Source organism: Nyctereutes procyonoides, unplaced genomic scaffold (genome assembly GCF_905146905.1).
Source record: "Nyctereutes procyonoides isolate TBG_1078 unplaced genomic scaffold, NYPRO_anot_genome, whole genome shotgun sequence".
Taxonomy (NCBI): Eukaryota; Metazoa; Chordata; class Mammalia; order Carnivora; family Canidae; genus Nyctereutes; species Nyctereutes procyonoides.
This window is the reverse complement of record NW_026575040.1, coordinates 17,699,617-17,725,822: the sequence shown is the minus strand read 5'-3', so window position 1 is coordinate 17,725,822 and position 26,206 is coordinate 17,699,617. Positions and strand designations below refer to the sequence as shown.

General features: G+C 41.1%; 1 protein-coding gene and 1 long non-coding RNA gene across 3 annotated transcripts in view; one reads left to right on the top strand and one right to left on the bottom strand.

The window, feature by feature from the left end:
* The window catches only part of MYZAP (myocardial zonula adherens protein), an 89,246-nt gene extending 63,772 nt beyond the window's left edge, over nt 1–25,474 (top strand). The window contains exons 11-13 of the mRNA XM_055320233.1: nt 4,166–4,249; nt 16,968–17,068; nt 24,570–25,474. Coding sequence (XP_055176208.1) covers nt 4,166–4,249; nt 16,968–17,068; nt 24,570–24,666 — 282 coding nt within the window. The 3' untranslated portion in view covers nt 24,667–25,474. The remainder of the gene's footprint in view (nt 1–4,165; nt 4,250–16,967; nt 17,069–24,569) is intronic.
* The window catches only part of LOC129506467 (uncharacterized), a 29,552-nt gene continuing 14,565 nt past the window's right edge, over nt 11,220–26,206 (bottom strand). Inside the window, exons 3-4 of one of the 2 annotated variants that reach the window (XR_008663810.1) lie at nt 18,821–19,497; nt 11,220–13,710 (exon numbers count right to left, since the gene is read on the bottom strand). This is a non-coding gene — a long non-coding RNA (uncharacterized LOC129506467). Of the gene's footprint in view, nt 13,711–17,082; nt 19,498–26,206 lie in introns of those variants that run through there. The other variant, XR_008663809.1, reaches the window with a different exon arrangement.

Here is a 26,206-nt window from a genome sequence, read left to right as displayed (position 1 = left end):
TTTACTGTGTGCTGGGCTCTACAGGAGGCAATATTTGAAGGTGCTTTGAAGCCGGCAGTCAGGGATCCCACCACTTTTCACCCAAAGGTGTGATTTAGAGATTGTGCCTCATGATGGGTGTCTCATAGGAAGACACGTGGGATGCGCTCCAGGGGCAGACCCCAGGGGGACAGATTTGGGATTCAAAGCTGGCACCCCTTTTAGGGCATGAGGGCCAAGCGAGGCACTGCCTGCCATCCTCGGTGTCCCTTTTTCTCTAATCTGAACACCCTGGTCACAACAGTGTACCGTGCAAGATGCTTCTGTAAGGAACGCTCGAGGAAGGAAGCAAGTGCGAGGGTGCAGCATTCACTTAGCAAAGAGCACGATCACTTCTTGAAGCTTTGGTTGCTGAGAAAGGCGAAGCACCCCCAGATCCTTCCCCCAGCTGTTGTGTCTACGCGCAAGGAGGTGACTGCTCCAGAACCAGCCTGCTGTCTTCTGAGAACTACCACAATTCCCCTCCCTCAGCATCCTCTAGGTGGCATCTCTGCCTTGTATCTACTTTTAAAAAATTTTTTATTAATATTATTTTTTTGTATCTACTTTTTAAAAAGAAAGTCCTCGGTGTCTTCCTATGAACGGTTCATTGGGGCGCCTTCGACCACATCTCTTGCTTCCCTGGACTCACCAGCCACCCCCATTACTTCAGAGATGGTGAAGCAGGTGTATCCGGAGCCCATTTTTGTGTTATTTGAGGAAATTTACCCCAACCTCCTTGGAACGTTGTAGCTAATTTCACTACCCATCTTGCCTCTCCTTTAAAGAATGAAAGTCAATTTTCAAAAAAAAAAATCTTAATACTATAAGAAGGAATGAAAGAGGAATGCTGGTAAGGATGATTTTTGAAAACTAGTCCTACAAATATCGAAAGAGAATTTAAAGAAACTTTCCTTTTGCCCAGAATCCTACCCCAGCCTCAGTATGATTTCGTTGATCTAACTTCCAGCTTTTACTTCCAGTCGTTGCAAGCTTTGGTTTTTGGTTTTGGTTTTGTTTTTTTCCCTCGAGGCTTTTCGTAAACACTTTTACATTCTGCAGTACATTTGTTTGCAGTGTCTGTGTCGTATATTCCATCAAATTGATATTCCGTAACGTACTAGCTGATGCTTTAGTGCTAGACGTTAAGGTTATTTCCAATTTCTATTATAAATAATAGGAGCAAGAACATCTTTGTATATATAGCTTTTTTCCTCTGTGTCTGAATTATATCCTTAGGATAAATTCCCAGGAGTGGGATTAGTGGGTCAAAGGCTATGAACAGCTTTATGGCTCTTAATATTTATTGCTAAATTGCCCAAAGGGTCATTCTAATTTACAATGCCACCTGCAACACACGAGAGATGCTGCTCCTCCCAGCTCTTTCAACACTGATTTCTTCAGCCGGTAGTTTTGGGCAAATTTAAACGTTATTAAAGGGTAACTTGTTACTGTTTTTAATTATAATATTACTAATTATTATCAACATTGGACAGTTTTTCTTAAATGTGTTTCTTATTATACTCTGTTTCATGTGGCTTAATTTTTATGTGGGAAGATTATATTTTTTGACACTGGGTGGAATTGAAAGTATTTTATCATGAAAATGTCACATGCACTCAGGACAGAGAGATTAATCGATGAAGCCCTCAGACTCATGACCAGATTCAACAAATAGCAAAACTTGGCTATGTTTCCCTTTCCTCTTTTTACCCTGCGTGTAGTAATTCTGAAGCAAATCCCAGACATTCTGTTTATGTTTCCTGTACACTTCAATATCCATCTCTAAAACATATGGACTTCTTATATGCTCATAATGCCACTGTCACACCTAACAAAATTAATGATAATTCTTTGGTATCCATTAATACCAATCTGTCCTAAAATTTTCTGAAATGTCTTTAAAATGCCCTTTTTTTTTTTTTTAACTGAAGCTTTGTTTCATTCAGCATACAGAGAAGCCCATTTGTTTGGTGGTTATGTTTCTAGAGTCTTTTAATCTAGAACATGCTTCTCCTTGTTTGCCATCCTCCCCTGCCGGGTTTCCTGCATCCAGTGACATTGCAGGAATGAGTCAGTTGTCCTATAAACATGCCCACGTTCTGGATTTGACTTTCTGTTTATTAGCTCTAGCAGCTTGGGGAGATTCAGTTTGATCTCTCCTGCAGGGGGGAAGCAGGAATACTTCGTGGTGGTGCTGTGCGATTTACTCTCTCTCCTTGGTGACGTGGCATGTCTGCTTGTCCCACGTTGGGTGATGCTGAGGCTGATCACGGATTCAGATGGTGACAGCCCAAAACACAGTTGTAAAGTTCCTCATGAGCTCGGCCCCTGATTGTTTCATCTGTTAATTCATCTAGTATAACGAGCCAGTTATTTCCTAGGGATTGCACAAGAGTGATTTTCTAAATCTCTCATTCTTTCCCCATTTATTAACTGGAATTCATCTGAAAAGGAAAATGTTTTCCCTCATTAACCGGGATTTTTTTAGTAATCTCAAAATGCAGTTTGCACCAGAAGGGCAGGCTTTGTACTTTATTCTGTCTCTAAGTTGCCAACTTTCTAAAGCAAGGAGTTGGTTCCCTAGTCATTTCCAATGCTGGTGCTGTTGGGTTTTTGTTTTTGATGAATCATGAAATACTCAGGGTGTTAAAAACATATTTATTCCATGCGCTTTGCTCAGTTACATTTATTATTCTTTTTGATGCTAAAATTGTCCCAATCCTTGGCCTAAGGGAGACCCTGCATGTATTTGTTTTCAGGCACAACAGGGTATCTTGGGTTCCCCTTGTATATTTTTGCCCCCTGAAATGAGCTGTTCCTCCAAGATGACCTGTGTTTCATTGGTGAGGGTTAGTATTTAGATGCCACCATCTGGATATATTATGTGCTTATTGTTTTTATATCTAAGTTTCTCAGCCAAGCAGAGTTAGGAAATGCATATTTAACAAGTGAAAGTAAAATGCGTTCAATACTGGTATTTTCATTTCAAATTTAACAGAACTTAAAAAAAACATTTCTTTGATTTCTCACTTGTATTTCCTTCTCTTCCATTAAAAACCTTGGTTCCAAACATTATTATACTTTAATATCTCAAATAGTCTCAGAACAATACCAGCATTATTACCAAGAGTTTTTCTAGTGAATAAGAAATTTCTTTGCAGTTCTGTTTCTCTTTAGAATACATTAGCTTGTTCTAACGTTTGAGTTCTTTTCACCAATTTGATATACAGTTAAGTTCCTTTATTTCAATTTGTTTTCAGGTATTTGGATTCATTTTTCTTTTTGGTTTTATTTTTTGAATCTGTAAAAAATGTGCTTTCAGAACTAAATGTTGGTAACAAGGTATAATCAAAAAAGTCTTTTGGGGACACCTGCGTGGCTCAGTGGTTGAGCGTCTGCCTTTGGCTCAGGTCATGATCCCGGGGCCCTGGGATCAAGTCCTGCATAGGGCTCCCTGCTGGGAGCCTGCTTCTCCCTCCTCCAGTGTCTCTGCCTCTCTCTGTGTCTCTCATGAATAAAATTAAAAAAAAAAAAGTCCTTTCTTCTGCCTCCTCTAATTTCCTCCTTCCCCTATTGGCAACTATTTCTTAATAATTAAGTCTTTTATCTTTGCAGAATTTCTTTTTGCAAATATATATGCATTCATATGTCCTCATCTGTTTTTTTTTTTTAAGATTTTATTTATTCATTCATGAGAGACACAGAGAGAGGCAGAGACACAGGCAGAGGGAGAAGCAGGCTCCATGCAGGGAGCCCGACGTGGGATTTGATGCCAGGTCTCCAGGATCACACTGTGGATGTAGGCTGCCTCAAAAATTTAAGCTGAACAATTATTTTACATAGAATTGCATCTGCATCTCCCAAAGCATACTCTCTGGAACATATATAGGATGTTAAGGAGGGTTACACAGCAAAATCAGTGTGGAGATGTTAGGTTAAACAAACCTAATGAGATGTGACTCCAAAATGATGTGGCCACAGAACCCTCTATTCCAGGAAGCATCTCATGTTAACACTGTTCCATGAGACACAAAGAACCAAAGTGTGGGTTCTATTTAAACGAAAACCAAAAGCATCTCTTCCGGTTGATTAACTTCTGCTTGTACAATTTTGTGTTTATTAACAATTTCTAATTTCTTTCTAGATTGAATCGTTAAAGAAAAAGGTGCAGCAGAAACAGCTCTTGATATTGCAGCTTTTAGAAAAGATCTCTTTCTTAGAAGGAGAGGTAAGACGCTATGTTTCTTTAAGTTGGTGTCTTCTCTACCATTAAATTTTATGTTGCTGAGCCTACCACCGACACTTAATTAAAAATATGGCTATTTCCTGGCCTTATAAAATTGATTGAAGGTTAACTGCCAACACTGAAAATGAGATTCTGACAGCTAGTTTTTCTTGACCACCTGACTCTCCTCATTCCAGCCTGCTGTGCACCTCTGCTTTTTGGCTCTCATTTTTCTCATTCAAGAATTTTCTTAGCAAGTCTGATAAGCTGTTGAATAACACTTGATAATTTTCCACGTTTATGTAATGCTTTATAGCTTGTGAAGTATTTTCACGGATATTCCTCACAGGGTTACCTCAGTGACTTTAAGAAAGTCTTTATATTAACAATGTTTCAGAAGGAGGCACAGAGAAGGCAGGTGGCTTTGCTCATGGTCACCCAGCTTAGTTAACACCAGAGCCAGGCTGAGAGATGGGGTCTGAATCCACTGCTCTTCTGTGACACTGAGTCAACAGGTTAGAGGTGACTTAATGTCACCTGAACCCTTAAAGATATTTAGCCTTCCTGACTTTCTGGCTCTTTTGAAAGTCATTTTGAATATTTGGTATAGAGTCCAGAAAAGGAAATTATGGAGTTGGAAGCACCTTAAGAGCTTAGGTATTAACAGAAGGAGAAGCCAACATCTATTTGTTCTGAAGTCTCTTTATTAAGAGCTTGGCATTGAGCCTCTTCCTTTTGAGCCTCATGAATCTCTCCTTGTCTATGCCCCTCAACATAGCTCTTCCCCCAAGGGAGACAGCCCAGGAAGCAGTGATGAAGTCAGGGGACAGGACAGAAATGTCATTTGTTAAGCACCTGGTATTGCTGGGTGCTGTTAATTGTTCTCCACATCCTTTGTATAACATGGGGGCTAAGCGCAGAATCAGATGTGCCCAAGTTTGAACCCTAGATGTGCCTCTTATTAGCGGTGGAAAAAAGTAGCAGTGCCCACCAGCTCTCTCCCTCCCTGCGGCTGTGCCACTCAAGCCAGCTCTCCTCCTGGTAGATCATGAAAGCCCAAGGGGATGTTGTGCATAGAGAACAGCATTACACCTGTGGGTGCTTGTTTAATGCTCCATTTCTTAAACTCATCTCATGCCCAGACCCTGAGATGTGGATATTATTAGTCCACTTAATTGATTTGGTTGGTGATCCCAGGAAGCCCCAGTAGAGGACAGGGGCAGAAACGAGTCAGGGAGAGGATAGTGCCTTGCTGAGGAGGCTGCCAACGTGGGCAGCTGCAGCTCACTCCATCGGGAGTCCCTAGGACATGCTCCGCACTAGCCTCTGAGTTGTCCTTACCCAAAGGTCAGAGAGCTGGGCATTATCCACTAACTCCCGTCAGCCATTGGTTGAGGCCTGCTCCTGGGGGATGCATCCACTGTGGCCTGCCCTCAGGGCCAGCCAGACTCTGGTGGTTTGAGGGAGCCCCCAGGTAAAGAGTCACAAGTGGCATATCAGGAAATGGTGAGTGTCCAAAGGGTGTGGGTGGGGCCAGCAGCATCTGCTATGTATATCCAATAAGCAAACCTTGGAGAACCAGTTTCCCTTGAGCATTTAAACACTGATTAAACTTTGATTAAATTCTCATAAGCTATTTAAATCCCACTATGAATGTAGTATGGCTAATTCCTTTTGATCACTTCCTGTAGCCACTTAAACAGCAGATAAAACACATAAGTTATGTAATGATGAGATTTAATAATATATTTATACTTTAACGTATTCTAAAATATTAAATATCTTGTGTTTATTTCTTCATTGTTTCTGTTCTTGTTTTTTTTTATATATATCTTACCAAGGCTATTGTTTTACTTATTTTAGTGTGTTCTTAGAGTTAACATCATTGTACCACTTTCCAGACAGGTGCACTAATGTTAGAGGGTCCTGATTCTTGGGTGGGGGGGGGAGGGAGGGATAAGGGTACACTAGGATGAGGTGGCTTCAAGGTGATTTAGTCAGGACCCTTTATCATCATGATGCATTGACCTCGCTTTCAGAACAGAACTCATGTATTCCTCATTAATACTTTACCACACCTTGTTGCGTCAGGTAGATGTTTCACCTCCTAGAAGATAAGAGATGGCTTTTGAGTGCTTGGTTTTCTTCTTCAGGCTGTTTGACTAGTTTATGTTACAAACACATTGCTAACTGTTGGTTCCTTGTTAACTGTTTGTGACCACTAATGGCAGTGGATCTCTGCTGCTCTTTCCACCTGGTGGTTGTAGGGTTACCAACGCCAAGCAGTCTTTCCATGGGGCCTAAGGTCCTGGGATGACCCAATTTATGATTCATTTCGTTACTCTTTCTTACTTGACACAGAAATTTCATAAACGAACATATAATTAATACTCTATAAAAGAGATGACATCACCTTGGATATTGTTTCTAGTTTTAAAAATCAATATAAATTGTAACCTAGCTTATTATGGTCACCTGTCTTTTCTATTAAAACTATCTTTGTGTATACTTTCTATTAACTTTCCCTTTGAGAGACACTGTTGAACACAAGGCATTTCTTAGATTCACCTTGTTTCTATAATAATAATTTCCTTCTCCTTTTTTTTCCTTTTTAAAGATTTTATTTATTTATTCATGAGAATACACAGAGAGGAGACAGAGAGAGAGAGAAGCAGAGACACAGGCAGAGGGAGAAGCAGGCTCCACACAGAGAGCCTGACATGGGACTCGATCCCGGGTCTCCAGGATCACACCCTGGGCTGAAGGCGGCGCTAAACCGCTGGGCCACTGGGGCTGCCCCTCCTCCTTTTTTTTGATGCCCAAATTGTCACACCTCAGATGAGGAGAGTTCTCCTACATCAATTTCTTTGCCCGTGCAGCAGGGTTCCTGGTGCTTCTGGGTTCATTCTTGCCGCCTCGTTTTTGTCCTGTTTCAAGATACAGTACTGGCTTGTCGCCAAGGAGCCCTGGTTCATTTTAGTGGCAAACTATATTGAAAACTACCTGGGTGTGAGAATTGGTCATGGCTAAAGCACTGTGCCTACTGTTAGGCTAATTTTAGTCCTGACAGAATTGGGGGAAGTACATGTCTTTTTAAGATTACAAAGGGGGCACCAAGGTGGCTCAGCAGCTGAGCCTCTGCCTTTGGGTCAGGTTGTGATCCCAGGGTTCTGGGACCAAGTCCTGCATTGGGCTCCCCATGGGGAGCCTGCTTCTCCCTCTGGCTATGTCTCTGCCTCTCTGTGTCTCTCGTGAATGGATAAATAGAATCTTTAAAAAAAAAAAAAAGATTACTAGTCACACATTTTCCAAACTTATCTAATTATATCGCTTTACAATACAGGATTCTGTTGGCCACTAAGAATTTCTGTGCTTTTGGCCGGTTCTCACGCCACTGATTTTTATACCACATCTTCCCACCACCTCCTTTAAAACCATAATGATGCCAAAGGTGGTATTCCAGATATCTTTGAGAAGTTTTGATAGACATATCTGGTAGCCTTTTATATCCCACCTTATTAATAAAGTAGCTACCTTTTACTAAGTGCCTAATTACAGACCCTGGAGTTAGGCTGCCCGAGTTCAAATTCCCAGCTCTGCCACTTGCTAGTTGTGTGATCTTGAGTAAGCTGTTTAACTGCTCTGGGTCTCAGTTTGCTCATCTGTAAAAGGGAGTCTTCTCTAAAATGGTGTCTTCTCTATAGAGTTGTTAGGAGGATTAAATTAGTTAATAGTAAGTGATTAGAAAAATACATGGCTCACTGTAAATGCCATATGTGTTTACTGTTTTTCCAATTGTCCAGGCCCCAGGGTCTCCTTTCCTTGTCACTGATACATATTTCTTCCTCCTCCTTTTCCTCTCCCACCTTCCTTCTTAAAACAAAAAATGTGGATCATTTTGGTCTCTGAATCCAACATTTGAACTTACTGATGTTTACTCATTAGATTTGGAACCCTCCACCCCAACCAGATCCCTAGAAGTTTGCTCTAGCCTGGCCCCATCACACCACATTTTTATCAACCAATTCAAAATCTTCCTGACATAAAAATATGTCCATTCTTTCTTCTTTTTCTCCCAACAATACTTTATTTGCCCACCTTTTGAAGAAGGAATATCCCATTCCCTATTTCCTATATAGAAACTGTTACTAAATTGAAATTATGCTTTATAAGTATATAAAGTTGGTCAGCTGTCTGAAACTCTGATGTGATTCCATTGCATTTTTCACTGCTGAAAATCCTGAACTTACAGCAGAATTCCAAGGTCAGAGGAAAGGAGTCACATGTCTTGGTTTTGTTCATCCTGCATTTAATGCATGTTGTATGGTACATAAACCTCTCAACGTGTCTGTTGTGCATTCCTGGGACTATTATTAATTTTCCAGGGTAATAGTGGGGCAGCAGCACCAGGCACCAAGGCTGCACGTATGCATTTTATTGGACACACATTTTTGTTTAGTGCCTGTGCTCCAGCTCCGGCCTCTCCCTCCCCTGGGCCTGGGGGAGTTGGGGGAGGAGGTGGCTGCCCTATATTTGTGACATAACTTCCAAAAAATGCCAAAAGGTGCGGTACCATGTCCTTCCTTCCTGGAAGGCGCACAGCCTCCTGGGCTGCATGTCACATCTTAACACAAGGGGGCGGTATCTGAAAGCAGGACAATCCTGGAACCGGAGGCTCAGCCCCAGAAGCCACCCTCCGCGGAACACAAGCCTGGCAGTGGTGAGGCTGCCTTTTGTTGGTTCTCTGTAGGTAGAGTCTGTGGGATTGAGAGCAGAGTCTTTGTTTTCCTAGACCTAGTCCTGACACTTTTCTATTTCTTAATCTGTTCCTCCTTGTCTAACTTGTCTCCTACTGCCCATATTCAAGCTCACACCTTTGGCAACCTTGTTGTATATTCATTTACATCAATAAGCCTTATCTATGTAAGGTATAGTGACAGGTGGGAACTAGACTTCCCACGGTGGTCATTTCACAGGATATATGAACAGGGCACCTGGAAACACTATAATGTGATATGTCAGTTATACCTAAAAGAAATTAAAGTGCCTAGTTAATGAACTATAATAATTTCCTTCCATACAATGTTGACAGTTGTATGTACCAGTGAAACCAGCACCACAGTCTAGATACAGAACATTTCCACCACTTCCCGAAGACTCCATTTCCCTTTCTCAGTTTATCCCCAGGCAGCCAGTGATTTGTGTTTTTGGTTTTTGGTGGGAGGCTCACTTTGTCACTGAGGACTGGTTTGCATCCTCTGTAAATGAAATCATACAGTACGGACTCTTTTGTATCTAGCATCTTTTGCTCAGCATAATGATTTTAGCTGTGTCTGTGATGTAGGTGTTCCACTGTATTTATTTATCCACTCATTTGTTGATCTACATTTGTGTTGTTTCCAGGTTGGGGCTCTTGTGAATGATGCTGCTGTGAGCATTACTATACAAGTCATTATGTGGACTTATGCTTTTACCCCTCTGGGGTGAATTCCTAGTAGTGGGATGGCTGTGTTGAACAGTAGATATAGGTTTAACTTTCTAAGAAACTGTCGAATGGTTTATTAAAGGGACTGTGTAGTATTTTATAGTCCCACCAGGAGTTCGAATGTTACAGTTTCTCTACATCTTCACCCTTAGTCCCATCAATCTATTTGATTTAGCCATCCTAGAGGGTGTTTAGGTAGTATCTCATTGTGGTGTTATTTGCATTTCCATGGTCACTAGTGATGCTGAGCATCTTTTTAAATGCTTATTGGCCATTTAGTGTTTTGAAGTGCCCATTCAAATCTTTTGCCCATCATTTTATCAAGTTTTTGGTTTTCTTATTATTGAATTGTAAGAGTTCTTATATTTTGGATGCCAGTTGTCAGATATATGTATTGTGAATATTTTCTCCCATTTCATGATTTGCTTTTTTATTTTCTTTTCTTAATTAAACTCTTCCCCCAATGTGGGGCTCGAACTCATGACCTCAAAGTTGCAGGCTTTACTGACTGTCCAGCCAGATGCCTCACTTTTTCATTTTCTTGAAGATAAGGTTTTTATTTTTGATAAAGTTCAGTTTATCAATTTCTTCTTTTATGGTTTATCCTTTTTGTGTGCTAAGAAGTCTTTGCCTAGTACAAGGTCACAGAGATTTTCTCCTAGGGTTTTCCCTAAATGTTTTATTTGAGATCTGTAATCCACTTGGAGCTAATTTTGGGGTTTGGTGTGAAGTAAGGAATGTATTTTTTTCCACATAGATATCCAGTTGTTTCCTTTTAGCACCTCTTTGATCCTTATTATTTACACACCACCCCATCTTTGATCAGTCTAGCTAGGGGGTTATCAGTTTTGTTGATGTTTTAAAAAATTGGAATAGCTTTTGCTTTGTTGATACTTTCTGTTGTCTGTTTTCTATCCTATTGAGTTTTGTTCTGATATTCATTATTCCCTTCCTTCTAATTATTTTGGTATTACTTTGCTCCTCTTTTTCTAGGTCTTTGGGGTGGACATTAGGCCATTGATTTTAGAGCTCTCTTCTTTGTTACTATCAGCAGCTATAAACGTCTCTCTGTACGCTCTGCTTCAGTGGCACCCCTCAAGCTATGATATGTTGTATTTTCATTATCATCCAGTTTGAAATATTTTCTAATTTCCTTTGAGATTCTTCTTTGATTTATGGATTATTCAGAAGTGTGTTGTTTAACCTCCAAATATTCGAGGTTTTCTTATATATTGTTTTTGATTTCTAATTGTTATTGTCAGAGAACATATTTTGTATGGTTTTAATTCTTTTAAATTTATTGAGATTTGTTTTATGGCTCAGCACATCGTTTCTCTTGGTTAGTGTAAAAAAACAGGTATTCAGTTATTTTTGTGTTCTATAAATATCAATTAGATTAAGATGGCTGATAGTATCATTTATTTTATTTATGTTCTTCCTGATTTTTGTGTAATTCTCTATCAATTGCTGACAGAGGGGTGTCAGCTAAAACCATTGGTATGGTTTTAGACCATCTATTTAATTTTTTAATTTCATATATTTTGAAGCTTTATTAAATATGTATAAATTTTTATTGTCATGTCTTGGTGATGAATTGACTTTTTCCTTATTTTGAAATGTTGGTCACTGTCTTGTTCATATTCTCTGTCTTGAAATCTGTCTTCTCTGGCATTAATATAGCTATTCCTGCTCTCTTTACTGTTTGTATTATATACCTTTTTCCACCCACTTATTTTCAGTTGATCCATGTCTCTATACTTAACATGCATCTCTTATTGACAAGACATAGTTAAGTCTTGCTTTTTAAAGTATATTCTGATATCTCTTTCACTGGAGTGTATAGTCCATTGACATTTAATAATTACTAGGATTGGATTTAGGTCTGTCATTTTATTATTTATTTTCTGTTTACACCCTCTGGTTTGTTTTGCTTATTTTTGTTCTCCCTTCTTTTGTATTCTTTTGGATTATTATTTTTAAAAATTCCATTTTAATATATCTATTGGCATTTTGCTATGTCTCTTTTCTCTAGTATATTAGCCATTATCCTTGCGTATCACAATGTACATCATTATTTGTTCATAGTCTACTTAAAGATCTAATATTAAACTACTTTGTGTAAAATGTAGAAATCTTGCAATGAGGGCAGCCCGGGTGGCTCAGCAGTTTAGAGCCGCCTTCGGCCCAGGGCCTGATCCTGGAGACCTGGGATCGAGTCCCACGTTGGGCTCCCTGCATGGAGCCTGCCTTGCCCTCTGCCTTGTGTCTCTGCCTCTCTCTCTCCCTCTCTGTGTGTCTCTCATGAATAAATAAATAAAAATCTTAAAAAAAAAAATCTTGCCATGATATAGGTCCATTTACCCTTTCCTCTGCTGTTATAGGTATCACACTTGCATGCATTTTAAACCCACAATACATTGTTACAATCGCTTTTAATATTGTCTTTCATATCTACTCATATAGTACCTATTTCTGATGTTCTTCATTCATTCCTGAAAATCTGTTTCTCGTAGATCATCTCTCTTCAGCCTGAAGACCTTTATGTAGCATTTTGTTTAGTATAGCACACATGAGGACAAATTCACTTAGTTTTTCTTTATCTGAAAGTGAGCTCTTTATTTTACCATCATTATTGAATCATTGAGCGTTTAGGGATAAATTTCTTTCTTTTAGTGCTGTCTTCTGACTTCCAGTTTCTGATGAGAAATCTGTGGTAGTTCAAATTATTATTCCCTTGTATGTAACAAGATTGCTTTCAATCTTGTGGGTTTCAGTAGTTTGAATAAGATATCCCAAGGTATATTTCTCTTTGGATTTATTCTGTTTGGGATTTGCTGAGACTCTTGGATTTGCAAATTTATGTCTTTCACCAAATTTGGGAAATGATTAGCCATTATTTCTTTGATTGTTTGTCCTGCTGTAGTTTCTTTATCCTCTCCTTTTATGATTCTAGTGTCCCTATGTGAGGCATTAGAAATTGTCCCATAGTTCCAGGAAGCTCCATTTATTATTTTCAGTGTTTTCTTTCTTCATCCTTTTTAAAGATCTATTTACTTTAGAGGAAGAGTATGGCAGGGGAGGGCCTGAGGGACAGAGAGTCTTAAGCAGACTGTGTTGGGCACAGAGCCTGATGGGCTCAATCTCATGACCCTAAAATTATGAGCTGAAACCAGGACTCAGATGCTTAACTGACTGTGCTATCCAAGTGCCCCTGATTGAATTTTTGTTAATATGTTTTCAAGTTCACTGACTTTTTCCTTTGTCATCTCCATTCTTTCTTTGGTCTAGTGATTTTTTAAAAAAAATTTCAGGGAGTATATTTTTCTGTTCTAAAGTTTCTACTTGGTTCTTTTTTTATATTTTCTGTTTGATTTTTTAAATTATATGAATTAGTAGCATATTTTCTTTTACCTCATTGAGCATAGTTATAAAAGGGGCTTGAAAGTCCTTGTCTGAAAATTCCAACATCCAGGTCATCTCAAGATTGGCATCTGTTGGTTCTCATTCCCTTTGGAAATGGGTCACATTTTCTGACTCTTTACAAGTTCAGTAATTTTGGATTATAATCTAGACATTGTAAAGGTTCTGTTGTGGAGGATTTGGATTGTTCTATTGTTCTGAACAGTGCTGAGGTTTTTGTTTTAGGTAATGAATTTGGTTAGACCCAACTCCACCCTGCCATGCTGTAGTGGGTGATGGCTCAGATCTCAGTTCAGCTCTTTAAGCCTTGGCTGCAAACTTCTTTCAGTTGGCCCAACACATGCATGGTTCGGGGGTCTGCCAGAGACTTGAGTTGAGTCTTTACATGGAATTTTACATTTCTGCTTTCTTTCTCTCCTTTTTGGCTTCCCTTTATTCTTGGCAGTCCTGGTTATGCTGGACTCCTTTTTTTCCCCCTCTACAAGAAAGGTGATCTTTCTGTTGAATTTCTAAAGGGTCTGTGCTGCTGCCACAGTGACTGAACTGCTTTTGGGAAAAGCTGCAAACAAAAACAAATGAGTCACAGAAAACACGTTCTTAGCTTGTCACTCCCCTCTACAGCTTGCCTCTCCGTGTTCAGTCTCCAAAGACCTTAATAGATGGGTTTTTTGGTTTTATTTGGTCTTCTGTCCACTTCATAGCTATTCTTTGCAGGAGGATCCATTGGCTAAGTGCCTACTCCTCACTGCTATAAATACAGCTCTCACTCCTTGAACTAGGAAATTGTAGTGGCCTCCTTGACTAACCAAGGAGTTTTATTTCCTTCCAAGACAATTTTCACCTGGAAGCCCAGTGGTTGAAATAAAATCTAGTGCTCTGGCTTATCGAATTGGGTATAAAATCCTTGTAAAGGCATATGTAGCCCTTCAGAACTAACTCTTGCTACCTATATACTGCAGCAAGGTGCTTGTTCTCAACCTGGTATGTTCTGCAATTCTGGAATACTCATCCCTTTGTTTCTCTTACTCTTTCCCTTGCATAACTCCAGGAAGCCTTCATGGAGTTCAGTCATTTTCCCAGTCTTGAGTTCCCCATTAATATTCTGTGGGTCCCTCTGGCATGGGACTTATGCTTTTGTTATTTTCTGCTTGGTTGTCTGTACCCCCACAAGACTGAATTCAGGGGTTGCAATCATGCCCTATTTCTTTAACTGCTAACTAGCTCCCCTCACCCAACTTTACACACTACCTGATACATAGTTGGTACTCCTTTTGTTCACATTAAAATTTAAGAGTGCAGGTTTTTTATTTCAGCCTTCAGCATGTATCTCATATGCACACATAGAGTTCTTCTGAAATAGAATAAAGGATTTGTGGCTACTTTGCCACATTGCATTCAGTCTATCAATAGGGAATATTTACTAACCTGTCTTTTGTGCCCCCTAACTGTAGGTAGTCAGTTCAGAATTATGAGAAATCCTCATTATTAAACTCTACACTGAGAAGAGACAAGCGGTGGGGTTTCTGGAGCTTGTTAATGGGCAAGCCCCTTCTGCCTTTGTCTTTCCTTATGAATGAGAGAATCCAAATATTGCTAGAGAAGCTGTGTGTGCACTTGTGTGTGTAAATGTTGTACCTCAGGCAGTAAGCCAGCAACATTCTCCATCCTGAGCATTAGGTAATAGATTTGGAGTCCATTCATCTGTCATGGCTCATCAGCTGCTATGGATTCTCTCCCTATACACCATTTCCCTTTTTTTCTGAAGGGATCCATAGACCTTTACAGAACAGAGTTTGTACCAGAGCTGCTGCTTTGCTCTTTGGTATCACCCATTTCAGAGTATGATCTACTGAGTGATACCCACATTCTTGCTTTTGAAACAAATGAGTTTCTTTTTCAAAGAACTGTTCAACTTTCATGCATTAATCTAATGTGTTAGAATAGTGCTTTAGCTTCTTAAAAGACAAATGCTTTAATTTTTTTCTAATTACGCAAATAACATGCTCCTTATAAGACTACTTATACATTTATTTATTCAGTATTTACCTTGCATCTCTGACATGGCATGCTCGGAGAATATAGCTAAGAAGATAGATAACATATTGCCTCATGAAAAATTAAAGTGTTGGTGAAGATTTGAAGAAAAAGGAACCCTCTCATACTGTTGGTAGGAAGGCAGACTGGTACAGCCATAGTGGAAAACAGTATAGAGGGTCCTCAAAAAATTAAAAATAGAGCAGCCTGGGTGGCTCAGTGATTTAGCGCCACCTTCAGCCCAGGGCGTGATCCTGGGGACCCGGGATCGAGTCCCACGTCAGGCTCCCTGCATGGAGCCTGCTTCTCCCCCTGCCTATGTCTCTGCCTCTCTCTCTCTCTCTCTGTCTCTCAATAAATAAAATCTTTTAAAAAAATTAAAAATAGAACTATCCTACAATATAGTAATTGCACTACTGGGTATTTACCCAAAGAATACAAAAATATTAATTTTTTAACTAACTTTTAACTAAAGTGACATATGCACCCTTCTCTTTATTGCAGTATTTACAATAGCCAAATTATAGAAGCAGCCCAAGTGTCCATTGATCAATGGATAAAGAAGAGGTGGTTTGGAATATTATTCAGCCATAAAAAAGAGTGAACTCTTGCCATTTGCAACAACATGGATGGAGCTAGAGAGTATTATGCTAAGTGAAATAAGTCAGAGAGACAAATATCATATGATTTCACTCATATGTGGAATTTAAGAAACAACATAAATGAACAGAGAGAGAGAGAGAAACCAAGAAATAGACTCTTAACTCTAGAGAACTGATGATTACCAGAGGGGAGGTGGGTTGGGAGATGAGATGAGTGAAATAGGTGATGGGGATTAAAGATCATTACCATGATGAAAAAAATAAACTAATAATATACAAAAAGAGAAAATTTAGCATTACAGAAAAATATAGAAGGATTAAAAAAAAAACCCTCAATACCCAGAGATAACCACCATTAACCTCTTTCTGGATTTTGTGTGTGTATATTTGCCCTTTAGGTGCCAGGCACTATCCTTTCTTCTGTTTTCATTCAATATTCTCAGCCCCTTTCCTCCTTTGTCCTTCATTTCCCCCATGGGGCAAATTTCCAATTCCTGAGCATCTAATCATCAGCCTATGTAATGTTTGGCTCTGGCCTGAAAAAAACTGTTTAGAATGCTAATTTTAATCCCAAGGAGCTTGTTCTACTTTATATGTTTGAGATTCTGAATTTTCCAAACCTATGAAATACTAATTATTAAGTTATAGAGGTATTTCCCACTAAATTAAATTAATAGACTTACTCATTTTATAGTTTAATAAGGGAGTATTAAAACATGAGCTGTACCTTATTTATAATTGCAAAAAAAGTGGTAAATATCTAAATGCCATCAGTAAGAGACTAGTTAAATAAATAATATACATCCACACAATGGAATGCTATGAACCCATTAAAATAGCTTGTTGACATAAAAAGAAAACTAATAAACATGCCAAGATATTCACAACAAATTGTTGAGTGAAAAACCCCAAATTTAGCATACAACAGGGTATTTTGTTTGTTTCCATTGATGTAAAATTGGATACATATGTATGTACATGCACAGAAAAGTATCTGTAAGGATGCAAACTATTTCTTCAACTCCTACTGTATAAGAGGTGCTCAATAATACATTATGATGTCCATGTCACAGGGTAAATCGTGTAATACATTTGGACTGTATCTATATGTCTATCTGTATCACACGTTTGTGGGGGAACGTATTTGCTTTACTAAAAGTACTTTTTTCCTCCTCTCTAGAATAATGAACTACAAAGCAGGTTGGACTATTTAATAGAAACCCAGGCCAAGCCTGAGGTGGAGACCAGAGAGATTGGAGTGGGCTGTGATCTTCTAACCAGGTATTTGGGAATTTCCTATTTTTCTGACTCAAATTCTTCTTTGACTTAAGAAAATATGTTACGGGGCTGTTGGTACCAGAATCACATTCTTTCTATCAAAATATTTCTGCAAAGATAAATGGTAACTGCCAAGGGGTCTGGCTCGTTTCTGTGGGAGCAGGAGTACTGTGCAGGGCAGAGAGGGTCACGCAGAGAAGCGTGCGGAAGCCATGTGAGAGACAGACTGGCCCTGTCAGGAAGTGCAGACATTTGTTCCTCTGTCCGCTGGTTCATTCACCCCGCAGACATCTGTTGAATACCTTCCCTGTGCCTATAGGCTTATGGAGAGGAATGAGATTTGGTGCCTGCCCCACATGCAGTCTGGAAGGGGAGACATACACAGAGGCAGACATTTACAATGGTGTGTGTGGGGGGGCCTCGAGGTGCTCTGGTAACACAGAGGGAGGGAGAGTCCTCTGTTTCCCCGAGCTGTGACACAGTATCGTCAAGCACTGGCTCAGTATCGAAAATAGATCGATCTGTTTCAGTCATGACAAATGAACAATAACCACAACCTTGTCTGTTCAGTTGCATTTCTAAGCTCGAGGACTGACCTATTTGTCCTTAAGCTGCTCCACACACCCATGCCCGGGTCTCCCTCTAGTAAGATCAGCGTCTGGGACCCAGTAGCTAACCCATCATCGCTAGGTGCTCGAAACCGTGCTTGGCCCAAAGAGACATAAAATGATAATGAGCATGCCCATGGCATGTGGCTTGTAATTTAGGTACCCAAAGTCACAAAGTCCCTTGTATACCGTGTGTAGGAGGATGTAGTCCTGTGTAATTAGGGGCACTAGTGTGTGCTCTGTTAGATACTAGCAGGCTGGAGAAATGTAGAATCCTGGAACCTCGAATGGTTGTATCTGGTAGGAAACGGTGGTGAGTGCATCACCAAGCTGGAATGTAGAGTACCTGGGTCTAGTTCCCCTAGCTAGCAGCAGGATGTGTTCAAGCCAGGCTGTCTTTGCTGGGGCCTCAGTTTCCCAATCTGTAAAGTACAGTAGTTTTGAGTGGGTGATTTCTCAGGTTTAACCAGCTCAAGCAGGGAAACAGATACTTAAAACATACTGAAGGTCTCATCAATGTGGGGGACAAAGGACATGATAAAAATATAGCCAAAAGGAATGGTCATGCCCGGGGACTCCTTCTGAAATATAAATAGTTTGGCCATTTCTCTCCTTTTTTATTTTTCAGGAACCAAGTGGTTTAGTCCACTTTAATTGCCCACATAATAAATCTTGTTTGGCTTAGGACGGGTACAAAACTATGTCTGAAACCAATAAATTGTTTGTTTTCTAATTCCCACATTTTGGCTTAAAACAAAGTTTTCAATTTGTATGCCGAAGGATAGCCTGAAGCAAACTTTTATGGCTAAGTTATGAAACCACAAAGCGGTTTTCATAATGGAAGTGCTGACAGACCCTTAACTTATGGCCATGGTGAACTTGGAAGCCACTTCAGCATCTAAAAGCAGCTTTTCCATAAATGTAACATTTGGTTTCCCCCAGGATCCATCTTAGCGCTTTCACTGCATAGGTCAATCAGCAGAGGAAATGAAAGCTACATATCCGCATTTCCGAAAAGGCAGGGTAAGATTCCATTCGTTTCCTCTCCGATATTTATTAAGTGCCTACTACGTGAAAGGTGCCATGCGGGTCTGAGTGGCGAGGAGCACAAGGTCTTTAGAGAGAATTCAGAGCAGTAGTTTCCCACCTGTGCTGCTTCCCTGCACGTGGTGCTGGGGCTCAGGGAGTGGCCTCGGGGGGCTGGAGGTGAGCAAGGAGCTGGCCTGTGGGGACCCTTCCCCTCCTGGAAAACAAAACAAAACAAAACTGAAAAACTCGGCTGTTAGTGTGTTTTATATGTTGGATCCCAAGTAAGATTTTGTTTGAATAAAGAAACTGGAATCCCTTGGTCTAGTTTAGTACCTATATTTGATAGATACCAAAATCGAGGCTCAGAGAGAGGTAAGTGATTCACTGGAAGCCACATAGTCAGGATTAGAACCAGACTGTTAAGAGTCCTGCTGTGGTACATGTGTAGTTTTAAGATAATAAATAAAGTCACTAAATTCTGTGTGTATGTTCTAACAAAATTCCTGGTTCTTACTTAGACTTTGAACTTGCATCTAATATAAGATCCCATAGCGTTTTCCAGAACATTTTGAAAATAGCCTACTCCAAAATGTATTGGATCAATAAAAGTATTGCATTAAAGCCTTAATTATGCAGGTGAGTTTTGTTCTCACTACCTGTTCTCTGACAAAGAACTTGACAGTGTAGTCCAGTTGGGGAGCCTCAGGCCATGGGGCTTCACTGCCCAGCCAGCTGCCAGCTGAGCACAATCTTGGGCAAGCTACTTCATCACTCTTAAGCCTCCAGTATTTCATCCTTAAAATGGGAATGAAGAGGAGAGTATCAAATCTCATAGGGTTTCTATGAGGGTTAAATGCAAAAATATATAGCATTTAGCACTTAATAAATAATAGCTATTATTGGGGCACTTGGGTGGCTCAGTCAGTTGAGCATCTGCCTTTGGCTCAGGTCATGATCCTGGGATCCTTGGATGGAGCTCTGCATCTGGCTCCCTACTCCATGGGGAGTCTGCTTCTCCCTCTCCCTCTCATCCCCGAATTTGTGGTCTCTCTGTGAAATAAAAAAAAATCTTTAAAAAAAAACAGCTATTATTATTATTATTAATTACACCAAAACTCTAATTTTTCACATAAGACACTGTATCAAATATAAATGAATTTGGGTGTGCTGAGACAATTTCATTAACTTAATTTTTACTGGTGGTTATCAGTGATTTTGTTAAATGGATTGACAGTGCTGCAAGTCTGTAGTGCTTCAGTATGCATTAAGCTCTTCAGTTAAACCTCTCCATGGTTTGGAACCCTCCAGACAGTGCATAAAACTCTGGAAGGCCCAGTGATTGATGAGGTCTCTGTGATGGCTGAGATGGCCGCGTGGTCCCAGCCTGTTCCAGGCACTGGGCACAAAGCCTCACGGGAGAGTAGCGGGCCACCCAGGACTCATTTCTCCCTATACCTGCAGGGCTTTCCTGCTGTGCTACTGTTAACAGCATTTGACTTACAGCTAGAGCTGCTTGAATTTTTATGCTGGGAAGATTCAAAATCAGTCTTTTCTTTACTTATAGAGCCATTAAGCCCCTTTTGTAAACTCCCCACACGGTCACCATTTTCACCAACATCTTTGCCAACACTGTGTACTCCAGTGGACAGCAACGCTGAGGTTGCTCATTCCCTAGCCTAGCACTTTCTTGATGCTCCATAAACATTTGTTGGCTGATCTGCCTCTCGCTCTATCTACAGCTTTGGGTAAATCCCTAATCTTCTTTGAGTCTCCATTTCTCACCCAGAACTGGAAGATTCTGATGGTAATTCCCTCAGAAACTTGCTGAGCTGGTGAACTAGGCTAAAGACAGGAAGTGCCCAGTGGAGTGGGTGCATCTTCCTATTCCATTGATGCGGCCACCACCTTCCCAGGTACCTAAGGGCAGTTCTCTGCAGACACTCTGCTCCAGGACCACCTCAGTGCCCGTACAGGCCTACTCCTCCCTTCAGGACCTGCTGCATGCCTTTACAGTCCCACTGCCACCAGCCTGCTAGAGACTTGGGTTCTCTATGTCTCGTCAGCAGAGTACCACCTTCTCTCTCCAGTTTCTCCTCTTCAAATCCTTCTCCTCTTCATCCAACCCTTGCATTACATAGATTTCTGGAGAGCACGGATTTTACAACAGGGCAAGGAGGGAGGGAAGGGTTGAGAAGGCACTCACTGTGATTCCAGGGTCTTTTAAAAAAGCCATCTATTCTTTAGAAAAGAATCAAGACTTTGATTTAAAAGTTTGAGATCTATTAATGAAAGCCATGGAGAGCAATTTCCAAGCCACTAGCTTTCATCCAAAGAGAAAAATGAAAAACGAAAAAGAAACTTTTTCTCTTTGCCCCTTAGTGACACCTGGTGTCCAAGCAAGCTCATAAATTATGTCTTAATAGATGTGATGTAATGAAAAATACTCCCCATGGTCGTAAGTGCCCCGCACATAGTAAGTGCTTTAAAATGCCAACATTTCATACTGCTGGTGTGTAGAGACCAGAACACAAAGTAGCTTTTTGTCAAAGCTTTATTTGCTGACTCTGGTGTTGTCTCCCTCAGGGGACTTGCCCCTTTATGGAATAATAAAAGGTTAACAATGGCCTAAGGTGTTAAAGAAAATGGTTGCATTTCAGTTCAGTGGTTGAAATTATTTGTTCTTGAAATCCCGTTGTTTCCTCGTGATCAACAAAATACCTCACTTCCTCTTGAAAGGTTGGGATATCAGAGTTTGTGTTTTTGAAACCTGGAAAGCTCACCTTTATAAATATTTTTGCATTTTACGGGCTTTTACGGTATTATCACCAGAGACCACTTCCGTTACATGGAATTTTCATGGTGGTTGGCACAAACCACCATCTGGCTTCTGCCCCCAGCACTCCACGAAACTGCCTGGTCAGGTCACTGGGGACCCAACTGCCAGATTTTGTGGATTCCTCTGTGGCAGGGGACAAGACGCTCTGACCACTCACTCCTGGCAACCCCGTGTCCTCTGGTTTCCTTCATTATCCATACATTTAGTGATAGCTCTGTGCCTGGCCTGCATGAGCTGCTGGAGTCATGAAGAGGAGTGTGGTTTTCAGTCTTCAAGCATTTGTAACTAGCAGAGAATGTGGAGACCAGAGGGGCCAATGGGGTGCTTCCAGTGGTGGGTCAGGAGCCTGTATGACAGTCTTTTTCAAGGTTTACGTGGGGAGGATAGTTTAGAGAGCATGGAAAAGACATATGGAATCTCTTGGGGAGAGATAGGTGATGTTTAAAATTTCCCCCAAGCTTCTAATATATCCCATTAAGAATCTGTAAGCCAGCTACAGTTGAAAATCACGGCAGGGTAAGGGGAAATGTTAACTGCTGGAAAAGTTTAGCAAAAGTGGAAGCAGAAAATGGAGCACTACTGCCCAAGGAAACGGACCAAAAGAAAGGAATGATCACTTCTTTTCCATCACTGGGGTGGGGAATCCAGGAAATTGTCATATAGGAGGTGATGTTTAGTTTGAGTCTTGAAATACAAGCAGGGATTTATGAAATCCACTTGATTAGGGAAGCTTTCAAGACAGAGCGGACAACAGGAGAATGGCAGTGTGGCAGGGGTGAAAACCGTGTTTCTTAGCAAGGCCAGACAGGAGGGAGATAAAACAGGAGATGGCAGCGGGTCTGTAAGACCAAGCACAGGAGCTTAGACTTCATCCCGGAAGCACTGGGGAGACTCTGAAAAGTATGAAGTACGGTAATATGCCTCAATTATCAGAAGATCTCTTTGACAGCAAACCGGGTAGAGGATCTGAGGAGGAGGAGGACTTTGCCAACACCGAAGGGAGGAAGACCATTTAGAACAGTGCTCCAGGATTCAAAGATGGATTCGGAGAGCCTGAACAGGGGCAGTGGCTGAGGGAATAGAGAAGACTAGGATCTCCTACTTGCACCTGGTCACTGCATCGGGGGGAGAAGGAACATAGTTGCTGTAACACAAGCCCAGAGACCTCGGCTTAGCAAAATCAAGACTGATTTCTCGTGTGACAAATCACGAGGCCAGCTGGCATGGGCCTCACTGCACATGGTCATTCAGGAGTCCAGATTCTTCCACCTGGTCACCTTACTTGGGCTTTGGAGTCCTCCTGGACCCTCCACTCTATCCTCTACATGAAAGGGAAGAGGTTGGGCATGGAAGGTTATGTAGGAGGATTTTCCTGGCTAGACCTGGAAGTAATAAACATCATTGCTGTCCTTTAGTCACACGGCCACACAGGGAAAAAGTAGTTTTGGTGTCCAGGAGAAAGAGATGGGAGATTTCCTCCATCTCAGTCACCAAATTCTGGTTGATTCCACCTCCCCTGTATCTCCTTACCCGTTCCTTGCTACTTCACCTCCAGTGTTACTGTCAGAATTCAAGTTCTCCTGATCTCTCTCTCACCTCCTGAACAGCACACACACTAAAGGATCTCCTAACTAGCCTCCTGCCTCCTAACTAACCTACCTCCTAACCCCTCTTTAATCAACCCTTAGCGGTGCCAAGGAATCTTACTAGAATAAAAAGATGAGCATATCCTGCCCCTCCTTACAAATCTTTAGTGGTTGTGTCCCCTTCTAACCTCCTTAGCAGGGCACACAGGGCCTTCCACCAGGCCTCGTCCTCTGCCACTTTCCAACATGAACCCTTTGCCCCAGTCCCACCGAACATGTCTCCTTTTCATACCCACAGCCCTTATGCTCACCCTTTTCTGCCTTTGCACACACTGTCCCTTCTGCTTGAATTCCTGTCTCCTCCTTGGCCGCTTGAGGAATGCCTAGGCACCTTCAAGGTTCCCCCTCTCGGTGCAGATTTCCAGATGCCCTCCTCAGTGCTGCTACCTCGTCCTGGCCTCAGTTGGCCCATAATAGGTCAATTCTTATATTGCTCAGGGACCTGACAGGACAGGAAGACTGAAGAAACTTAGATGAAGGGGCCATTTGTGAAGGTATGGGCAGCTTTGAGAGAAGTAAACAAAGAACAATGGTGTACTCTGCAGTACTACTTCCAGTAGTACTCGGAAGCTACTACCCGCGGGGCCTGAAGAGGCAGGCGGAGGAAGCGGGTAGAGCAGACAAAGGGGAGAGCTGTAAGCTGTGGTCCTTGCAAGAGGAATGTGGCCAACTACCAAGCCACAGCCTGGCCAGGAGGGGACAAAGGTCCTGACCTCTCTGTCCTTTTAGTCTCTCATCCTCTGCTGCCAGTTCCCAACTGGTCAGAACCAACTGGAAGCTAAAGGGTAAGGAAGCCCATTGATGCTGACCTTCAGGTCAGCTTCCCAAGGGCAGAGTGAGGTGAAGACCGGGAGAAGTCATCTGAACCGGCAAATGGAGAATATCCAGCACAGAACATTATGTATCTCATAGTACCTAACACATTGTATTACAGTTACGTACATAGCTGTCCCACCAAATGATGAGTTCCTTAAATACATTTAAAAAAATTTTTCCGAATTATCGATGCTTGGCACAACCTTTGAAAGCTGCTAATGGGGCGCTTGGGTGGCTCAAGTCGGTTTAAGTGTCTGATTCTTGATTTCAGCTCAGGTCATGATCTCAGGGTCCTGGGATCAAGCCCTGCATCTGGCTATGCTCTTGGTGGAGAGTGTGCTTAAGATTTTCTCTCCCCCTCTGCCCCTCTCTCTCTGCTCAGCTCTGTCAAACCTTTGGGGGAAAAAGTTGCTAAAAATAAAGGACCCTCATAATATTTAAATGAAAGATTCAACTGCATTCTATTTTTAGGCCACAGCAGTGGCAAAACCATTTCCTAGAGTTGTGTTACATGAAAAATATGGAGAAGTTTGTTCCATCTGCCTGACCCGCCTTTTCTCACTTCTCAGCCCAACAGGCAGGACTCGTGAAATTTCGATGCCTTCCAGGAACTATACCCCGTACACAAGAGTTCTGGAGTTAACCGTGAAGAAAACCCTGACTTAGGCCCTTGGAGACACACACCTTGAACAGATGGGCAAAGGCCCTAGAACTGCACAGCTCAAAGTCTGGGAAGGACAGCTGCTGCTTCCCTGTATACGTGTTTAAGCCAGAAAGGAGCCTGCTGAGGTTCTGATCTACTTCTAAAACATGAAGGAAAAGTGAGATGGAAGGGGAGGGCTGGGGAGAGTGGTTTCGAGGTCGTATTTCAAACACCCAACCATGCCCTACTGGGCCATCATTAGCTTTCTGAGTAGACACTGAAATTGTGTCAGGATAATTCCCTCACAATTTATTTTCTGGTTTACTAGCCTTCAGTTGGGAGGAAAAAGGGCATTAATTTGAAATTTCATGTTATTCACGCCAGGATCATTTGTTACAGCATGAAGGCTTTATTCACCCATAAAAGTATTAGAGGCAGTGTTTCTCTGGTCCCGAGAAGCCTGTCCATGGTGCAGGAGCACCTGGGGAGACCGAACCCTGCCAAGGAAGGGTGCTGTCTCCTCTTCGCTCCCAGGATCTCTGTGGGGTTGCAGGAGCAAGTGCCTCATTCTGATGTGCTAATCCTTTGGTTTAATCTGTGCCTTATGCCTTCATGGGGCTTACTGAAATCTATGTATTTATTTCACCTGTGATTTTTTTTTCCCTTTCTCACTTTAACTGAAAGAATTTTGTATGTTGTGGAAATGTAATCATTTCATGTTTTCAGTATCAATTGGTGTTTTTGTTAAATAATTTGTTCATGCATGCTCTACTTTGATATATAACCTATGTCACATATGTTTAATAAATGGCATATATTTTGTTCTACCTACGTTGTCTCTGTATTTCATCCATGGTCAGGTAGGAGAGGTAGAGAACAGGATGGAGCTTGGGAATGTCAAAGTCAGGGCACAGAGATCTTTCCATCAGTACAGTTCATCGAAGCATTTATAAACCATAAGATAGGGTGTGTGTATGTGAGGCGGGGGGGAGATAGCGCCAGCGTGTGTGTATGTTTAAACCCTGAAATTTATCTAATTAACTCAATAGTACATAGTAATTTTACTGAAATGAAAAACAGCTTTGTATGCAAGGTTTTGTTCTAGATTATGAAAAAAAAAATCCTAGAATAATGCCATCAATGTTTTCATTTCAATCCTTCTTGGCTGTCTTAAAACACACACACATACTATTTATTTTGTTTTGTTTTGAAAACACATATGGTACTATGTTGAAAAAGCAGAATTGTGATACTTAGGAATCTGGGCTCTGGAGACTGAGCTCAGTCACTAGTGTGTGCTCTGGGAAAATTATGGAACCTCTTTCAGCCCCTATTAAATGGGATCCTTGACAGTTCTTTTCTAGCTGCAGTTGGTGGAAAGATTAAATGAGTTAATATCTGTGAAGTTCTAAAATAGTGCCTGGCACACAGTAGGCACTTAAGTGTTATTCTCATTACTACATACCACTTCTCACTTGCTATATTGTGGTCATTCTATACAAATATGGAAGATCTATGCCATTGTTTCTTATACTTAACTGGATTCCATTTTATTGACCTACT